The sequence below is a fragment of the Salvelinus fontinalis genome, chromosome 42 (genome assembly GCF_029448725.1).
Source record: "Salvelinus fontinalis isolate EN_2023a chromosome 42, ASM2944872v1, whole genome shotgun sequence".
Lineage (NCBI taxonomy): Eukaryota > Metazoa > Chordata > Actinopteri > Salmoniformes > Salmonidae > Salvelinus > Salvelinus fontinalis.
The window spans coordinates 24,872,087-24,887,872 of NC_074706.1; the positions used below are offsets into that span (position 1 = coordinate 24,872,087).

General features: G+C 40.4%; 1 protein-coding gene across 1 annotated transcript in view; it reads left to right on the forward strand.

The window, feature by feature from the left end:
* LOC129841253 (gastrula zinc finger protein 5-1-like) overlaps positions 1–13,583 on the forward strand; it is a 32,527-nt gene extending 18,944 nt beyond the window's left edge. The window contains exons 4-5 of the mRNA XM_055909440.1: positions 2,351–2,475; positions 2,899–13,583. Coding sequence (XP_055765415.1) covers positions 2,351–2,475; positions 2,899–4,191 — 1,418 coding nt within the window. The 3' untranslated portion in view covers positions 4,192–13,583. The remainder of the gene's footprint in view (positions 1–2,350; positions 2,476–2,898) is intronic.
* The last annotated feature ends 2,203 nt before the right edge of the window (positions 13,584–15,786 follow it).

Genomic DNA, 15,786 nt, shown 5'->3' on the forward strand with positions numbered 1-15,786 from the left:
CAGGCTCAAACGCAGTCAAAACAGGAAGACAAAAAATCTAAATTGTATCCGTAAAGTTCATAGAAACATGTCAAACGATGTTTATATTCAATCCTCAGGTTGTTTTTAGCCTAAATAATCGATAATATTTCAACCGGACAATAACGTCGTCAATTTAAAAGGTAAACAAGAAACGCACTCTCTCCATCTCGTGCATGAAAAAGCTCTGTGACACTTTAGCCAGCTGGCCCCCTAGATAAAATTTGTAACATATGTTTTGCAAATTCGTAACATATTGTAAGTTCTGCAAATTCGTAACATATCACACAAAATGGGTGATGGACATCCACAAATTAATAAATACCATACGAAATGTAACATCATACTACTAAATAGAGCCTCTCGGATTTATGTACAGAATCATACGAAATGCTCTGAGACAAGGTCGCATATCACATGTTCAGGGGCAGAACGACATATTTTTACCTCATCAGCTCGGGATTCGAAGACAGAAACAGAATTCGGTTCCATCTCAACATATTTATTAGTGAAACCAAAATGCTGTAACATATATTTTGTGTGGGAATGTATTTACAAAAAATGAAATATCACATTTACGTAAGTATTCAGACCCTTTATTCAGTACTTTGTTGAAGCAATTTTGGTAGTTTTTTATTTGTAATACATTTGCAGAAATGTCTAAAAATCTGATTTCGCTTTGTCATTATGGGGTGTTGTGTGTAGAATGAGGGGAACAAAAATGATTTTGCCATTTTAGAATAAGGCTGTAATGTAACAAAATGTGGAAAAAGTCGAGGGGTCTGAATACTTTCCGAATGTACTGTATATAAATGAAATCAAAATAGCCTAGTACACACACCAAAACTTTTCAAATGTTCAAATAAAAAGGCTATTTCACAGAAAAACATGGACAGTCAGATGCATCGCAATTTCAGAACCCCTGGACATCAACATAAAACTAAAGCACTGCTCATTGGGAACGAGATCAGAATCACTGGTAAGGCTTCATCCATACATTAAATAATGAAATAGGTAGCCTAGCCTGCAAAACTAAAACAATCCATATGTTAAAATCAAAAGGCCTGATTACCATCAGTCTTTGGTGTGTGTACTAGGCTATTTTGATTTCATTGCTATACAGTGCACTCGGAAAGTATTCAGACCCCTCGACTTTTTCCACATTTTGTAACGCAGCCACATCCCGAGTCCCCAGTGCAGACACGTTCAGAAATCAAAAGCTGTTGTAGTATTTAGTTTAAAAGCTCTGACGATGGCCAAGAGAACAATAAACACGTTTCAATGATGTAGTGCCTACGATTCTATACTCAATTATTTTAAGGAGAACAAAATCTACGTCTTCCCAATTTAGTAGCTTAGTTTTGTTGTTTGGTTACTCAAAGAGAAAATGGGACCCATCACTCGCATCTCACCTCTTCCAACGCAGCCAGCAGCATACCACCCTGCATACCACTGCTGGCTTGCTTCTGAAGCTAAGCAGGGTTGGTCCTGGTCAGTCCCTGGATGGGAGACCAGATGCTGCTGGAAGTGGTGTTGGAGGGCCAGTAGGAGGCACTCTTTCCTCTGGTCTAAAAAATATCCCAATGCCCCAGAGCAGTGATTGGGGACACTGCCCTGTGTAGGGTGCCGTCTTTCGGATGGGACGTTAAGCGGGTGTCCTGACTTTCTGAGGTCGTTAAAGATCCCATGGCACTTATCGTAAGAGTAGGGGTGTTAACCCCGGTGTCCTGGCTAAATTCCCAATCTGGCCCTCAAACCATCATGGTCACCTAATAATCCCCAGTTTACAATTGGCTCATTCATCCCCCTCCTCTCCCCTGTAACTATTCCCCAGGTCGTTGCTGCAAATGAGAACGTGTTCTCAGTCAACTTACCTGGTAAAATAACGGTAAAATAAAAAAATTGTGGGAAAGTGTGCATCTAATTCTACTAGATAAAGAGCTGAGATGGTTTAAATGCCAGGATGTTATACTCATCTCGATTTTCAAAAATTCACATAATATAAAACATTCTATTTTCGCATACTGAGAAAGTTTAATGCGCGATTGCATTGTTTCACGCTATTCGTTGATTTCGGTAGCGCATCCCCTTATCTAATTGATCGGCTGTTGTCAAAGGCGGAATTAGTATTTAAGGTATACTAGATTTTTAAAATGTTGCATACTATTACACTTTGTTTTCCCATACTCAAACAGCATACTATTTAGGACGCAAGTATGGGCATTCGGACACACCCACAGTCAAAACTGTCAATAGTGTACTATATAGTGTTGCGCATTGACAGTAGCTAACCTAACCACCTCTTTTCCCCCAATCACTCTCTCCGGTGAAGGACATCTCACTGGAGGCCACAGGAGTTTTGTGAAGCCAGTGAGAGACAATACATGGAGACCTGACCAACCAATCACTGTTGATGAGGGGAGTGGAACCTCGACCCAGCATGTTATGGTGATAGAGGTTAGTGTCATAGTGTACCATAAAAATAAAATAATAATATTACAGTACATTAAATGTGGCCAGTTTATTTCTGGGCTCCCGAGTGGCGCAGTGTTCTAAGGCACTGCATCTCAGTGCTAGAGGTGTCACTACAGACCCTGGTTCGATTCCAGGCTGTATCACAACCGGCTGTGATTGGGAGTCCCATAGGGACTGGCCCAGCATCGTTAGGTTTTGGCCGGAGTAGGCTATCATTGTAAATAAGAATTTGTTCTTAACTGACTTTCCTAGTTAAATAACGGTTCAATTAAAAATTAAAAATCAGAAAGGCTCCCCTCAGCTATTCCTAACATGTGCATCCTAATTTATAGAGAGACTTACCTTTGACATTGTTATCCAATTCAACTTATGTACTGATAATAACCTCCGCTCTTCTTGAGTCAGTCTGCAGATGGAGAGGCTGCAGGTCCTGGAGAATCGTCTCTGGTAAAGCAGGAGAGGACTGAAGGAGAGGACCCACAACAAATCAGAAACATCCAGACTGGAGTAGCGGCTGGAGTGGTGCCCCCTGGAGCCACAAAGGACCTCACTGCCTCGCCCCAACCCAGGACAAAACGCAACATCACAGAGAACAGTGGAACAATGAACGAGGTCCTCAAGTCAGAGACAGACACAGAGACTTTAATAGTAACACAAAGGCTTTTACATACAGGATCTGTCCTCAGGTCAGACCTAGAGGGGCTGGGGCCACTGAGCTGTCCTCCTGCTCCCGCCTCAGAGTATTTACTTTACGGTAACCGGAGCCCAAGGACAGTTCATTCCCATCGGGACTCATGTGACGCATTAGAGACGGGCAATGATCCGTCTTGTTCCTACACTACAGTGATCGAGCCTGGCAACATATCCTTGGGTTTAGAGACACAGAATGATCTGTCTAGAGGGAACTTGAACCAGTACAGTAGTAGTGTATACTCTGAAGGGTGCCTAGATAAGAAAGGGGAGGTTATAGTCGTAGATGAAGTGACTGTGAAAGTGGAGGGCGATGCTCCTCCCACATGGAATGTAGATTGTCATCTAGGAGACAGACACTCACAGGGCAGAGATTTGTTAGATTACGGGGGAAGCTTAGGGACAAATCTAAATGTTGCCACCCACTCCCCTTTACATGCGTTCAGGGATCGCGACCCAGTGCCCACGACGATGGGGCCTTCCGATTCACACGGTAGCATCCATTTCGATCAGGTATTGAACTCAAAGAACCAAAAGGCTAAGGCTCAGGCAGTGGGAGCAACATCAGACAATAGTAATGAGAAACAGTTTCTCTGCATGTTCTGTAACAAAGGCTTCAGCTGCTCCCAGAAGTTGGAGATCCACCAGAGGGTCCACACAGGGATGAAACCCTTCAGCTGTACCCAGTGTCATATGCGCTTCTGCCACTCGTCCAGCCTTAAGAGGCACCAGAGGGTCCACACAGGGGTGAAACCATTCAGCTGTACCCAGTGTCACTTGCTCTTCGCCCAGGCTGGTGACTTGAAGAGGCACCAGAGGGTCCACACAGGGGAGAAACCCTACAGCTGTACCCAGTGTCACATGCGCTTCGCCCAGGCTGGCAACCTGAAGATGCACCTGAAGGTCCACACGGGAGATAGGCCGTTCGCCTGTATGGACTGCGGGAAGAGGTTCTCCGAGAGGTGCTACCTCATGATACACCAGCAGAAAAACCATTCCACTCTATAACATAGAAAGTAAACTTTATGATAAAACCCTACATTAAAGACAGACACAATTTCATTGTTGTCAGCAGGAAAGATCCACAGATGCATTTGGAATAATGAGAGTAACAGATTTCAGTGTTGAATATTCCTGGGTAGAATATTGCAACCAGACATAGTAGATATATTAGCCTAAAAAGTCTGTTTATACAGTTGAAGTCTGAAGTTTACATACACCTTAGCCAAATACATTTAAACTCTGTTTTTCATAATTCCTGATGTTAATCCTAGTAAAAATTCCCTGTTTTAGGTCAGTTAGGATCACCACTTTATTTTAAGAATGTGAAATGTCAGAATAATAGTAGAGAGAATGATTTCTTTCAGCTTTTATTTCTTTCATCACATTCACAATGGGTCAGACATTTACATACACTCAATTAGTAGTTGGTAGCATTGCCATTAAATTGTTTAACTTGGGTCAAACGTTTCGGGAAGCCTTCCACAAGTTTCCCACAATAAGTTGGGGGAATTTTGGCCCATTCCTCCTGACAGAGCTGGTGTAACTGAGGTTTGTAGGCCTCCTTGCTTGCACACACTTTTTCAGTTCTGCCCACAAATTTTCTATGGGATTGAGGTCAGGGCTTTGTGATGACCACTCCAATACCTTGACTTTGTTGTCCTTAAGCCATTTTGCCACAGCTTTGGAAGTATGCTTGGGGTCATTGTCCATTTGGAAGACCCATTTGCGACCAAGCTTTAACTTCCTGGCTGATGTCTTGAGATGTTTCTTCAATATATCCTCATCATTTTCCTACCTCATGATGCCATCTATTTTGTGAAGTGCACCAGTCTCTCATGCAGCAAAGCACCCCCACAACATGATGCTGCCACCCCCTTGCTTCACGGTTGGGATGGTGTTCTTCGGCTTGCAAGCCTCCCCCTTTTTCCTTTGCTGTTCTGGGATTGATTTGCACTTTTTGTACCAAAGTACGTTTATCTCTAGGAGAGTCTCCTCCCTGAGGGTGTATGACGGCTGCGTGGTCCCATGGTGTTTATACTTGCGTACTATTGTTCATACAGATGAACGTGGTACCTTCAGGCGTTTGGAAATTGCTCCCAAGGATGAACCAGAAAAGAAGAGGTCTACTATTTTTTTCTGACGCACTGGAATTGTGATAGTGAAATAATCTGTCTGTAAACAATTGTTGGGAAAATTACTTGTGTCATGCACAAAGTAGATGTCCTAACCTGACTTGCAAAACTATAGTTTGTTAACAAGAGATTTGTTGGAGTGGTTGATCAACAAGTTTTAATGACTCCAACATAAGGGTATGTAAACTTCCGACTTCAACTGTAGATAACTTCTCTGTACTCTCTGGCCTAAAACCTAATTATGTGTGTACAGTATTATGTAATGGATCTTTAATAAATACACATTTTATATTACCCTGCAGTTTACCTATAAAATGGGCTGAGGGTGAAGTAGACATACTTGGTATTTATATCACAAAATATATAATTAAGCTCTCCACAATGAATTTCAATAGAAAACTTGTAAAAATAGACAAGATCCTGCAACCATGGAGAGGTAAATACCTGTCTATTTTTTTTTAAATTGACCTGATTAACTCCTTAGTCATATCTCAGTTTACTCACTTACTTATGGCGCTGCCTACTCCCGATGATTCGTTTTTCAAATTATATGAGCAAAAATTATACTTTTTTTCAATGTATTTTCTCTCTTTCTTTTTCAAACAAGCATTGCAGAGCTGGCTACAATTTCAATTTAATCCCCCTGAAAAGATAGAACAAATATTATGGCTGAACTCAAATATGCTGGTTGATAAAATACCTGTATTTATGGGCTAGATGTTTGAAAAGGGTATTTTGTTCTTAAATTATATTGTAAATTGGAATGGTAGAGTTATGTCCTTCATGGAGTTATCAGAATTGTACGGGAAGGTCTGCTCAATCCAAGAGTACAACCAATTGATTACAGCATTACCCCAAAAATGGAGGAGGCAGGTGGCAGTGGGAGGAGGTAGGGAACTGGTCTGTCTGCCCAATATAAAGGATCAAAACTAGCGGAGGAATAAAAATAGCATAAACAGGAAAGTATACCAGTTTCTTTTGAAGACCAGGATGTTGACAACTGTGCCATACAGATTGCAAAATAGTTGGGAAGAGATTTTTGATATGAAAATGTTGAATATTTGGGGCATAAAAAAATCATTGAAGCTCTGAAGATTTTGTTGTGAGGATACAGAATCAATAGACCATTTATTTTGGTATTGCCCTCAGGTGGTAGCCTGTTTCTGGTCTCAGGTTCAGGAATGTCTGAAAATGCCAACACAGTCTCACATTCAATTCGCGTATATATGTACAAAATGTATTTCAGCAGATTTCGTGCGTTTTCGTCTGGCTTAATTCGTGAGAAAAGACACTAATTTATGTGCTTCTTAATTCGTGCAAAAAGACACAAATTTAACCAGTAGGCAGAGCCTGGGCGCGCCTTTGCAACAACCATATAGACGCGATAATTTGTATTTCATTTTTGTTCTTCTTAATGGCTAATTCAACATCATGAATATACAGAAATGTTGTCTTTGTTTAACCATGTTTTAAAATGTGTTGTTGTATGCCTATATGTACTGTTTTAGACTTGCTGAACAGAATTTTTGAGAAAAGACGCACATTTACGTGCGACGTAATTCGTGGGAAATATTGTTTTATTAATGCCAATGCTGTTTTCTGTGCTTGATTTCGCTTAATACTTTGGATACTGGTGCAATTGTAATCAGAACGCCTTTTTGTCATGTAGGCAACCATACACGATTTTCTTCATAAACCATTTCATATTTCGTGGAGCCTAAATTACACAATTTTCTTCATAATGCATGTAATACATGTTAATGTAAAATAATGAATTATGTTGGCTTACACTTATGGCCTTTCCATACCTTAAGGGAACATTTTAGCACTCGCCATATGTTTAGTAAGAAACGCCACATTGCAAATGTACGGTCCCTTACTAGACCTCCGGCGACGTTTCTAAAATTCGCGGACGGCGTTGGGTTTCCGTTTTATAAAAATAACAAATTTTGTCATTTTCCCTTTTTCCATTTTTGTCATTTTTCCGCAGTCTCGGAAATTCCCACCAGAGGGAAAATAAATAATATTGCAAATGCACAAGCACATTGCAAATGCATGTAGCCTTTTCTCCTAAACTGAAAATATTTCGAAGACGTAATGGACAGTTGGCCCCGAACAAGATGGAGTTGAGGCCTCAACGCTTTTTGAGTTATGGCCATTTTTCTGGGATTAAAGGTAAAAAACGCAAAGTAGGGTGCTAATTTGACCGCTTCACGTCAAAGTACATAAGCATACGGCGTCAGGAAAAAAAGAACCGGACATTTATCTATCGTAATTTAAGAGAAATCGTACATTGACAAATTGGTAATGTTCACAAAAAGGAGTAAAAAAAAAAAAAGTTACAGATCCAGTTGCAGTGTGTTCAGACAAACATTTTTAAGTGGGTCTCGAAGCTCTGCCAGAATTCTGTGATTTTATGTGATTTTATGAAATAACACACACTCATTTAACCCTCTGTAAATAAGTCAGTTCTTAACATAAAGACTTAAAACTCAATATTATATAAGAGCCTACTCCAAGGAGGATATGTGTTCACTTTCAGCTTCCTATGTCAACCGAAAGTACCTTCAAATGGTGCCATAGGGTCAGTTTCGAAGGGTTAAAAAGGTCAGATCTGCCTCCCGGGTGGCGCAGTGGTCTAGGGCACTGCATCGCAGTGCTAGCTGCGCCACCAGAGTCTCTGGGTTCGCGCCCAGGCTCTGTCGCAGCCGGCCGCGACCGGGAGGTCCGTGGGGCGAAGCACAATTGGCCTAGCGTCGTCCGGGTTAGGGAGGGTTTGGCCGGTAGGGATATCCTTGTCTCATCGCGCTCCAGCGACTCCTGTGGCGGGCCGGGCGCAGTGGGCGCTAGCCAAGGGGGCCAGGTGCACGGTGTTTCCTCCGACACATTGGTGCGGCTGGCTTCCGGGTTGGAGGCGCGCTGTGTTAAGAAGCAGTGCGGCTTGGTTGGGTTGTGCTTCGGAGGACGCGTGGCTTTCGACCTTCGTCTCTCCTGAGCCCGTACGGGAGTTGTAGTGATGAGACAAGATAGTAATTACTAGCGATTGGATACCACAAAGAAAAGGGGATAAAAGGATGGAGTGAAAAAGTACGGTGCTTAAAGACACACAAAGCCTGCAATGGCATTACCATTATCTCCAGGCCGTGCCGAGATCAACGAGATGCCCCGCTTGACCGTAGCTTGCTCGGTCTGAGTGCAGCGACAGGGACAAGAAGAAGGACCCAAATGACCCTTTGACATCAATTTCATATTTTTTTGCTTTTGGGAGACAGAGAGAGAACCGTTAAGGTTAGAAGCACAATTTGACCTCAGGAACGTTCCTAAGGTCCTCCCGATCTGTGCAAGCCTAACATTGACCGTGTGGCATTAATTAACCTGTTGAGGCTAGGGGGTGCTGTTGTCACTATTTCTGGAAATCGTGTAATTTTTAAACGGCTTCCTACTAAATTCTTGATCGTACAATATGCATATTATTATTATTATTGGATAGAAAACAGTCTCTAGTTTCTATAGCCGTTGAAATTTTGTCTCTGAGTGGAACAGAACTCATTCTACAGCAATTTCCCTGACATGGAGTCAGATTTCACACATTTTGGCCCCTGATCTGGAGTCAGTTTAAAGGCCACTGTTATTGCTATGAGGATACGGACACTGCTTACGTCTTCCCCTGGATGCCTTTACGTGATGACGCTTTGAATGGTGTCGATTGCGCAATCACAGCCACTATAAAACAAAAAAAAGTGTAGGTAGGAACTCTTTTCCAGATGCGCCGGACGCGCGGTGGACACCGACCTGCTCTTTTTCCAAGCATTAGTGTAGCCAGTAATATTTCTCTGGTCATGTTTGTACTCGTTATAGGAGTTAAAAACATCATAAGGTAGTTAATTTAAACCGTTTTATAGCAATTTATATCCGTTTAGTGCGATTTTGGGACATTTATTTCTGAGACACTTTGAAGCGCCGGGCACGTTTCCAGTTCATGCCGAACGCAGTGGGCATTTCCACATGGCAAGAGGACAGCTTTCGACCAAAAGACGATTAGACCCAAGAAAGGATTCTTTGCCCAAGATTCTGATGGAAGAACAGCTCAAAGTAGGAACAATTTATTATGATAAATCGTGTTTCTGTCGAAAAATGTTAATCGCTTATGACGCCATCTTGTTAGACGTAGCTTTGCTTGGCGCAAACTGTATTGAAAAGTAAGGATAATTTAAAAAATGTAAATCAGCGATTGTATTAAGAATTAAATTGTCTATCAATCGCTGTCCACCCTATATTTTTTAGTCACGTTTATGAGTATTTATGTTTACGACTAGATCACTGTCTAATATGGCGCACGACATTTTCTGACCAACTGGGCTACTTTTCTCATTGTCTAACCATGATTTTGGTGGCTAAATATGCACATTTTCGAACAAACTGTATATGTATGTTGTAATATGATGTTACAGGAGTGTCATCTGAAGAATTCTGAGAAGGTTAGTGAAAAAATTAATATATTTTGGCGATGTTTACGTTATCGCTCTCTTTGGCTAGAATCAATGCTGGGGTAATGTTTGCACATGTGGTATGCTAATATGTTTGCACATGTGGTATGCTAATAACGATTTATTGTGTTTTCGCTGTAAGACACCTAGAAAATCTGAAATATTGTCTGTATTCACAGGATCTGTGTCTTTCGATTAGTGTATGCTGTGTATTTTTACGAAATGTTTGATGATTAGTAATTAGGTAAACACGTTGCTCTATGTATTTATTCTAGTCCATTTGTGACGGTGGGTGCAATTGTAAACTATGATATCTACCTGAAATATGCACATTTTTCTAACAAAACCTATCCTATACCATAAATATGTTATCAGACTGTCATCTGATGAGGTTTTTTCTTGGTTAGTGGCTATCAATATCTTAGTTTAGCCGAATTGGTGATAGCTACTGGTGTTGGTGGACAAAGAAAAGATGGTGTCTTATGCTAATGTATTTAGCTAATAGATTTACATATTTACATATTGTGTCTTCCCTGTAAAACATTAAAAAAATCGGACATGTTGGCTGGATTCACACGATCTGTGTCCTTCATTAGCTGTATTGGACTTGTTAATGTGTGAAAGTTAACCTGTTGAGGCTGGGGGCGCTGTTGTCACTATTTATGCTAATCGTGTAATTTTTGAAACGGCTTCCCACAAAATTCTTGATCGTACAATATGCATATTATTATTATTATTGGATAAAAAACAGTCTATAGTTTCTATAGGAGTTGAAATTTTGTCTCTAAGTGGAACAGAACCCATTCTACAGCAATTTCCCTGACATGGAGTCAGATTTCAGAAATTTTGGCCCCTGATCTGGAGTCAGTTAAAAGGCCACTGTTATTGCTATGAGTATACGGACACTGCTTACGTCTTCCCCTGGATGCCTTTACGTGATGACGATTTGAATGGGGTCGATTGCGCGTTCACAGGCACTATAAATTAAAAAACCCTGTAGCTAGGAACTCTTTTGGAGCTGCGTTATGCGCGTGGAGGACACCGACCCGCACCTGTTCCAAGCATTAGTGTTGGGAGTAATCTTTCTCCGGTCATGTTAAGACTCGTTATAGGAGTTAAAAACATCATAAGGTAGTTAATTTAAAGCGTTTTATAGCAATTTATATCCGTTTAGTGCGATTTTGGGACATTTATTTCTGAAACGCTGTGAATCGCCGGGCACGCTTCCAGTTCATGCTGAACGCAGTTGGCATTTCCACATGGCAAGAGGACAGCTTTCCATCAAAAGACGATTAGACCCAAGAAAGGATCCTTTGCCCAAGATACTGATGGAAGAACAGCTCAAAGTAGGACATTTTTATTATGATAAATCGTGTTTCTGTCGAAAAATGTTAGTGGCTTAGGACGCCATGTTTTTTGACGTAGCTTCGCTTGGCGCAAACTGTATTGAAAAGTAAGGATAATTTAAAAAATGTAATTCCGCGATTGTATTAAGAATTAAATTGTCTATCAATCCCTGTCCACCCTATATTTTTTAGTCACGTTTATTAGTATTTATGTATAAGAGTAGATCACTGTCTAATATGGCGCACGGACATTTTCTCACCATCTGGGCTACATTTCACATTGTCTAACCATGATTTTGGTGGCTAAATATGCACATTTTCGAACAAACTGTATATGTATGTTGTAATGTGATGTTACAGGGGTGTCATCTGAAGAATTCTGAGAAGGTTAGTGAAAAAAATAATATATTTTGGCGATGTTGACGTTATCGCTCACTTTGGCTAGAATCAATGCTGGGCTGCTATGTGCTATGTGCTATGCTAATATAACGATTTATTGTGTTTTCGCTGTAAGACACTTAGAAAATCTGAAATATTGTCTGTATTCACAGGATCTGTGTCTTTCGATTAGTGTATGCTGTGTATTTTTACGAAATGTTTGATGATTAGTAAGTAGGTAAACACGTTGCTCTATGTAGTTATTCTAGTCCATTTGTGACGGTGGGTGCAATTGTAACCTATGCCATCTACCTGAAATATGCACATTTTTCTAACAAAACCTATCCCATACCATAAATATGTTATCAGACTGTCATCTGATGAGTTTTTTTCTTGGTTAGGGGCTATACATATCTTAGTTTAGCCGAATTGGTGATAGCTACTGGTGTTGGTGGACAAATAAAAGATGGTGGATTATGCTAATGTGTTTTTAGGTAATAGATTTACATATTTACATATTGTGTCTTCCCTGTAAAACATTTTAAAAATCGGACATGTTGGCTGGATTCACAAGATCTGTGTCTTTCATTAGCTGTATTGGACTTTAATGTGTGAAAGTTAAATATTTTAAAAAAATATTTTTTTTGAATTTCGCGGCTCTGCCTTTTCATCCTAGACAGGTTAAATATTTAAAAAATATATTTTTTGGGAATTTCGTGCTCTGCCTTTTCAGTGGGATGTGGGAGGAGTGCCGCTAGCGGGACCCCAGTCCTAGACAGGTTTTAACCCTTAACAGTTAAAAGGAGGTGTTTACATCAAACAGTTTACAATGACATGTCTCCCCATAGGAATACATTGCCTGCTCCCCTAAATTCAACCTGAAGCCTATGTGGGTTAATAATGCCTTATGAACCTGTCTTCGATTACAATCCATCAGGCCACGATGAGGTCTACCTGTGTTGATTCTAAGCTTCCTGGAGCAACCGGAAGTGGTTAAATCACCCTAAAAGTGTTTGCCATACCCAACCTGCAGTTTGAGAGAAATAGTGCATTCAACCCTATGTAAATCAGTGAGTTCTTAACGTATAGACTTAAAACTCAGGATTCTGTAAAAGTCCACTCCAAGGAGGATATGTGTTTACTTTCAGCTTCCTGTCCCAACCGGAAGTGCCATAATTGGTGTCAAATGGGCTGTTTCGAAGGGTTAAAAAGTCAAATCTTTCCAAAACTTAATATATGGGAATAGGCAACCCTCATGAATTGTAAATCAGTCATTCATCCCATCAGATTTCAAGGAAAAATTTACACACCCACACAGAAAGGATGGAGTGACACACTGAGGGGCTTAGAGGCAGAGAGTGCCTGCAATAGTTACTTTTGTTCAAACTTTTAACCTGTTTGGCGTGCAAGCCCGACCTCGGACCGAAAATGACACCCCTGCAGGGCGCGAAATTCAAAATCTATTTTTTTTAAATATTTAACTTTTACACATTAACAAGTCCAATACAGCATTTGAAAGATAAACATCTTGTCAATCCAGCCAACATGTCCGATTTTTTAAATGTGTTACAGAGAAAACACCACATATATTTATGTTAGCTCACCACCAAATACAAAAGTGGACAGACACGTATGAATTATGATTATGAAGTATGAATTATGATTGAAGTAGCATGCACAACCAACCGAAATAAACTAAAACCAACCTAAAGAGCCCAGAAAAAACGACCTCAGATGACAGTCATATAACATGTTACACAATAAATCTATGTTTTGTTCATAAAAAGTGCATATTTTAGCTATAAATCAGTTTTACATTGATGCTACCCAAAAATGCTAATACATAGCTTGAGTCTGAATCCAGCCGGGAGTAGCCAGAGAAAATACATACACCAACGTCGGCTACTAATTACACCTCATAAAACATTTCAGAAAAACATATGGTGGATAACTAATGAAAGACAGATATTGTGTGAATAAAGCCAACATTTCCGATTTTTGAAGTGTTTTACAGCGAAAACACAATATATCGTTATATTAGCTAACATCATAAGCTAGCATAAGGCAGCATTGATTCTAGTCAAGCGCTAGCCTAGCATAGTTAGCAGAGTTAGCATTCAACAGTTCGACATATATATGAAAAAGCATCCCAAATTGGGTCTTATCTTTCTTGGTACTCCATCAGAATGTTGTAACGGGGTCCAATGTCCAGTAGAGTCTTTAGTTGGGTTCCAGAACGAATTATTTCCCTCTTTGGTTAGCTAGCACGATAGCATTGCTGCGCTAGAAAGCTTTTCTTCAAAAAATTCTTCCGTCGTTTCACATCTAAAGTCCAGAATAAATTGCAATAATATAATTAAAGTATATTGAAAAAACATACTTTAGGATGATTTTGTGACATATATCAAATAATATCGTAGTCAGGCATCATATTCAACGTTATCTACCTTGTTCCAAAAGCCGAGACCAAATTATCCTTCGCGCCCGGATTTTTTTTTTAACTGCGCAGGTCTCACAAGAAGTTGTGTTATTCAGTCCAGGGACGAGATATTCGACTCCTTTCAATTCTCACTTCCGCATTACAGTCTGACGAACGCCTGTGACGTGTCTCTATCGTCCCAAGTCAAATGGCCTTTTATAGAGAAGGTCTTAAAGAGACACATCGCATTTTGGAAAACTCAATTCGGCTGGGAAAATGGCTGTAAAAATATTTCTGTTCGACTTAGAGAAACAATTCAAACCTTTTTAGAAACTACAGACTGTTATCTATCCAACAGTAGTAAATATATGCATATTGGAAAATAAAAAGTTTCTTAGGAGGCCGTTTGAAAATGTGCACACATTTTCCAGTTTTTTCAATATTCAGCGTGCAGCCATAACAGGTTAAAGAACCGTCAGACCTAGAGTTCTGAAACTTTACAAACCTGTTCTAGAGCTCAGGTCGATTAAGCACAGTGAGTTATGTGGCTCTAGAAGATTCTCGGACCGATAAAAAGCCTCGTGGATTTGCAATGACTTCAATTCATTTTGAGCATTACGAAAATGGCGACATTTAGAAAAGTCCCAGAGTTGCAAGACTAGGTGCATTGAAACCGGCTCGGCCCATAGAGACGGACCCCGACATTTCTGTCCGATAGCTCATTCAAGGAACCCGTAACAAGGTAGAATTTCAGCACCAATTAAGGTTTTGCTCGGGCACCGAATGACCTATCGAGCCGAAACTTGGGATTCGAGGTCGCCTCACATAGGGCTAAACATAATGTGAGAACTGGACCCGCAACTAGAACATAACTACGTATTATTTGTTTTATTATGGTTTAAATGGAAGGTGCTGTGAATTTTGGGCCTGCTCTGAAATATGTGATAGTTGGCTTCTAAACGAGTTGGAAAAAGTGAGTTTGGAGTCAGATTGTATCAGTTTGGTGTCTGAAAATATCTAATTGACTGATGGACACTGACTTGCTAGTTGACTTTTGTGCATTTGCAATATGTTTCAACAGTGAGGTACCATCACCAAAATCAACATGATGAAATTTAACACAACGAGCGATGGAGAGGAACCACCATCACTGCCCGGCCATCCCGAGGTCATCAGGCCAGTCATTTTTGCATTTCTGCAGTATTTAAGAGAATGCCAAATTCGTAATGGTACATGCCCATTGAATCCTATTGCAAATGTAACGTTACATTTGCAATATGATGTGATGTTTTTCACTGTTGAATCATATTGCAAATGTAACGTGCATTTGCAATATGTTTAAACAGTGAAAAAACACCAAAATAGCATTCTGAAATCACCACTAAAAATGACATCACCATAGACTCCAGGCCGTGCCGAGTTCAACGAGATGCCCCGCTTGACCGTAGCTTGCTCGGTCTGAGCGCAGCGACAGTGACAAGAAGATGACCCTTGACCTACATTTCAAGTCTTTTGCTTTTGGGAGACAGAGAGAGAACTGTTAAGGTTTAGAAGCACAATTTGACCTCAGGAACGTTCCTAAGGTCTCTGTGCAAGCCTAACCTTGACCGTGTGGCATTAACCCTTAACAGTTAAAAGAAGGTGTTTAAAACAAAAAGTTTACAATGACATCTCACCTCAAAGGAACACATTGCCTGCACCCCTAAATTCAACCTGAAGCCTATGTGGGTTATGAATGTCTTATGAACCTGTCTTCAATGACAATCCATCAAGCCACTATGAGGTCTATTGGTGTTGATTCTAAGCTTCCTGGAGAAACTGGAAGTGATAAAATCACC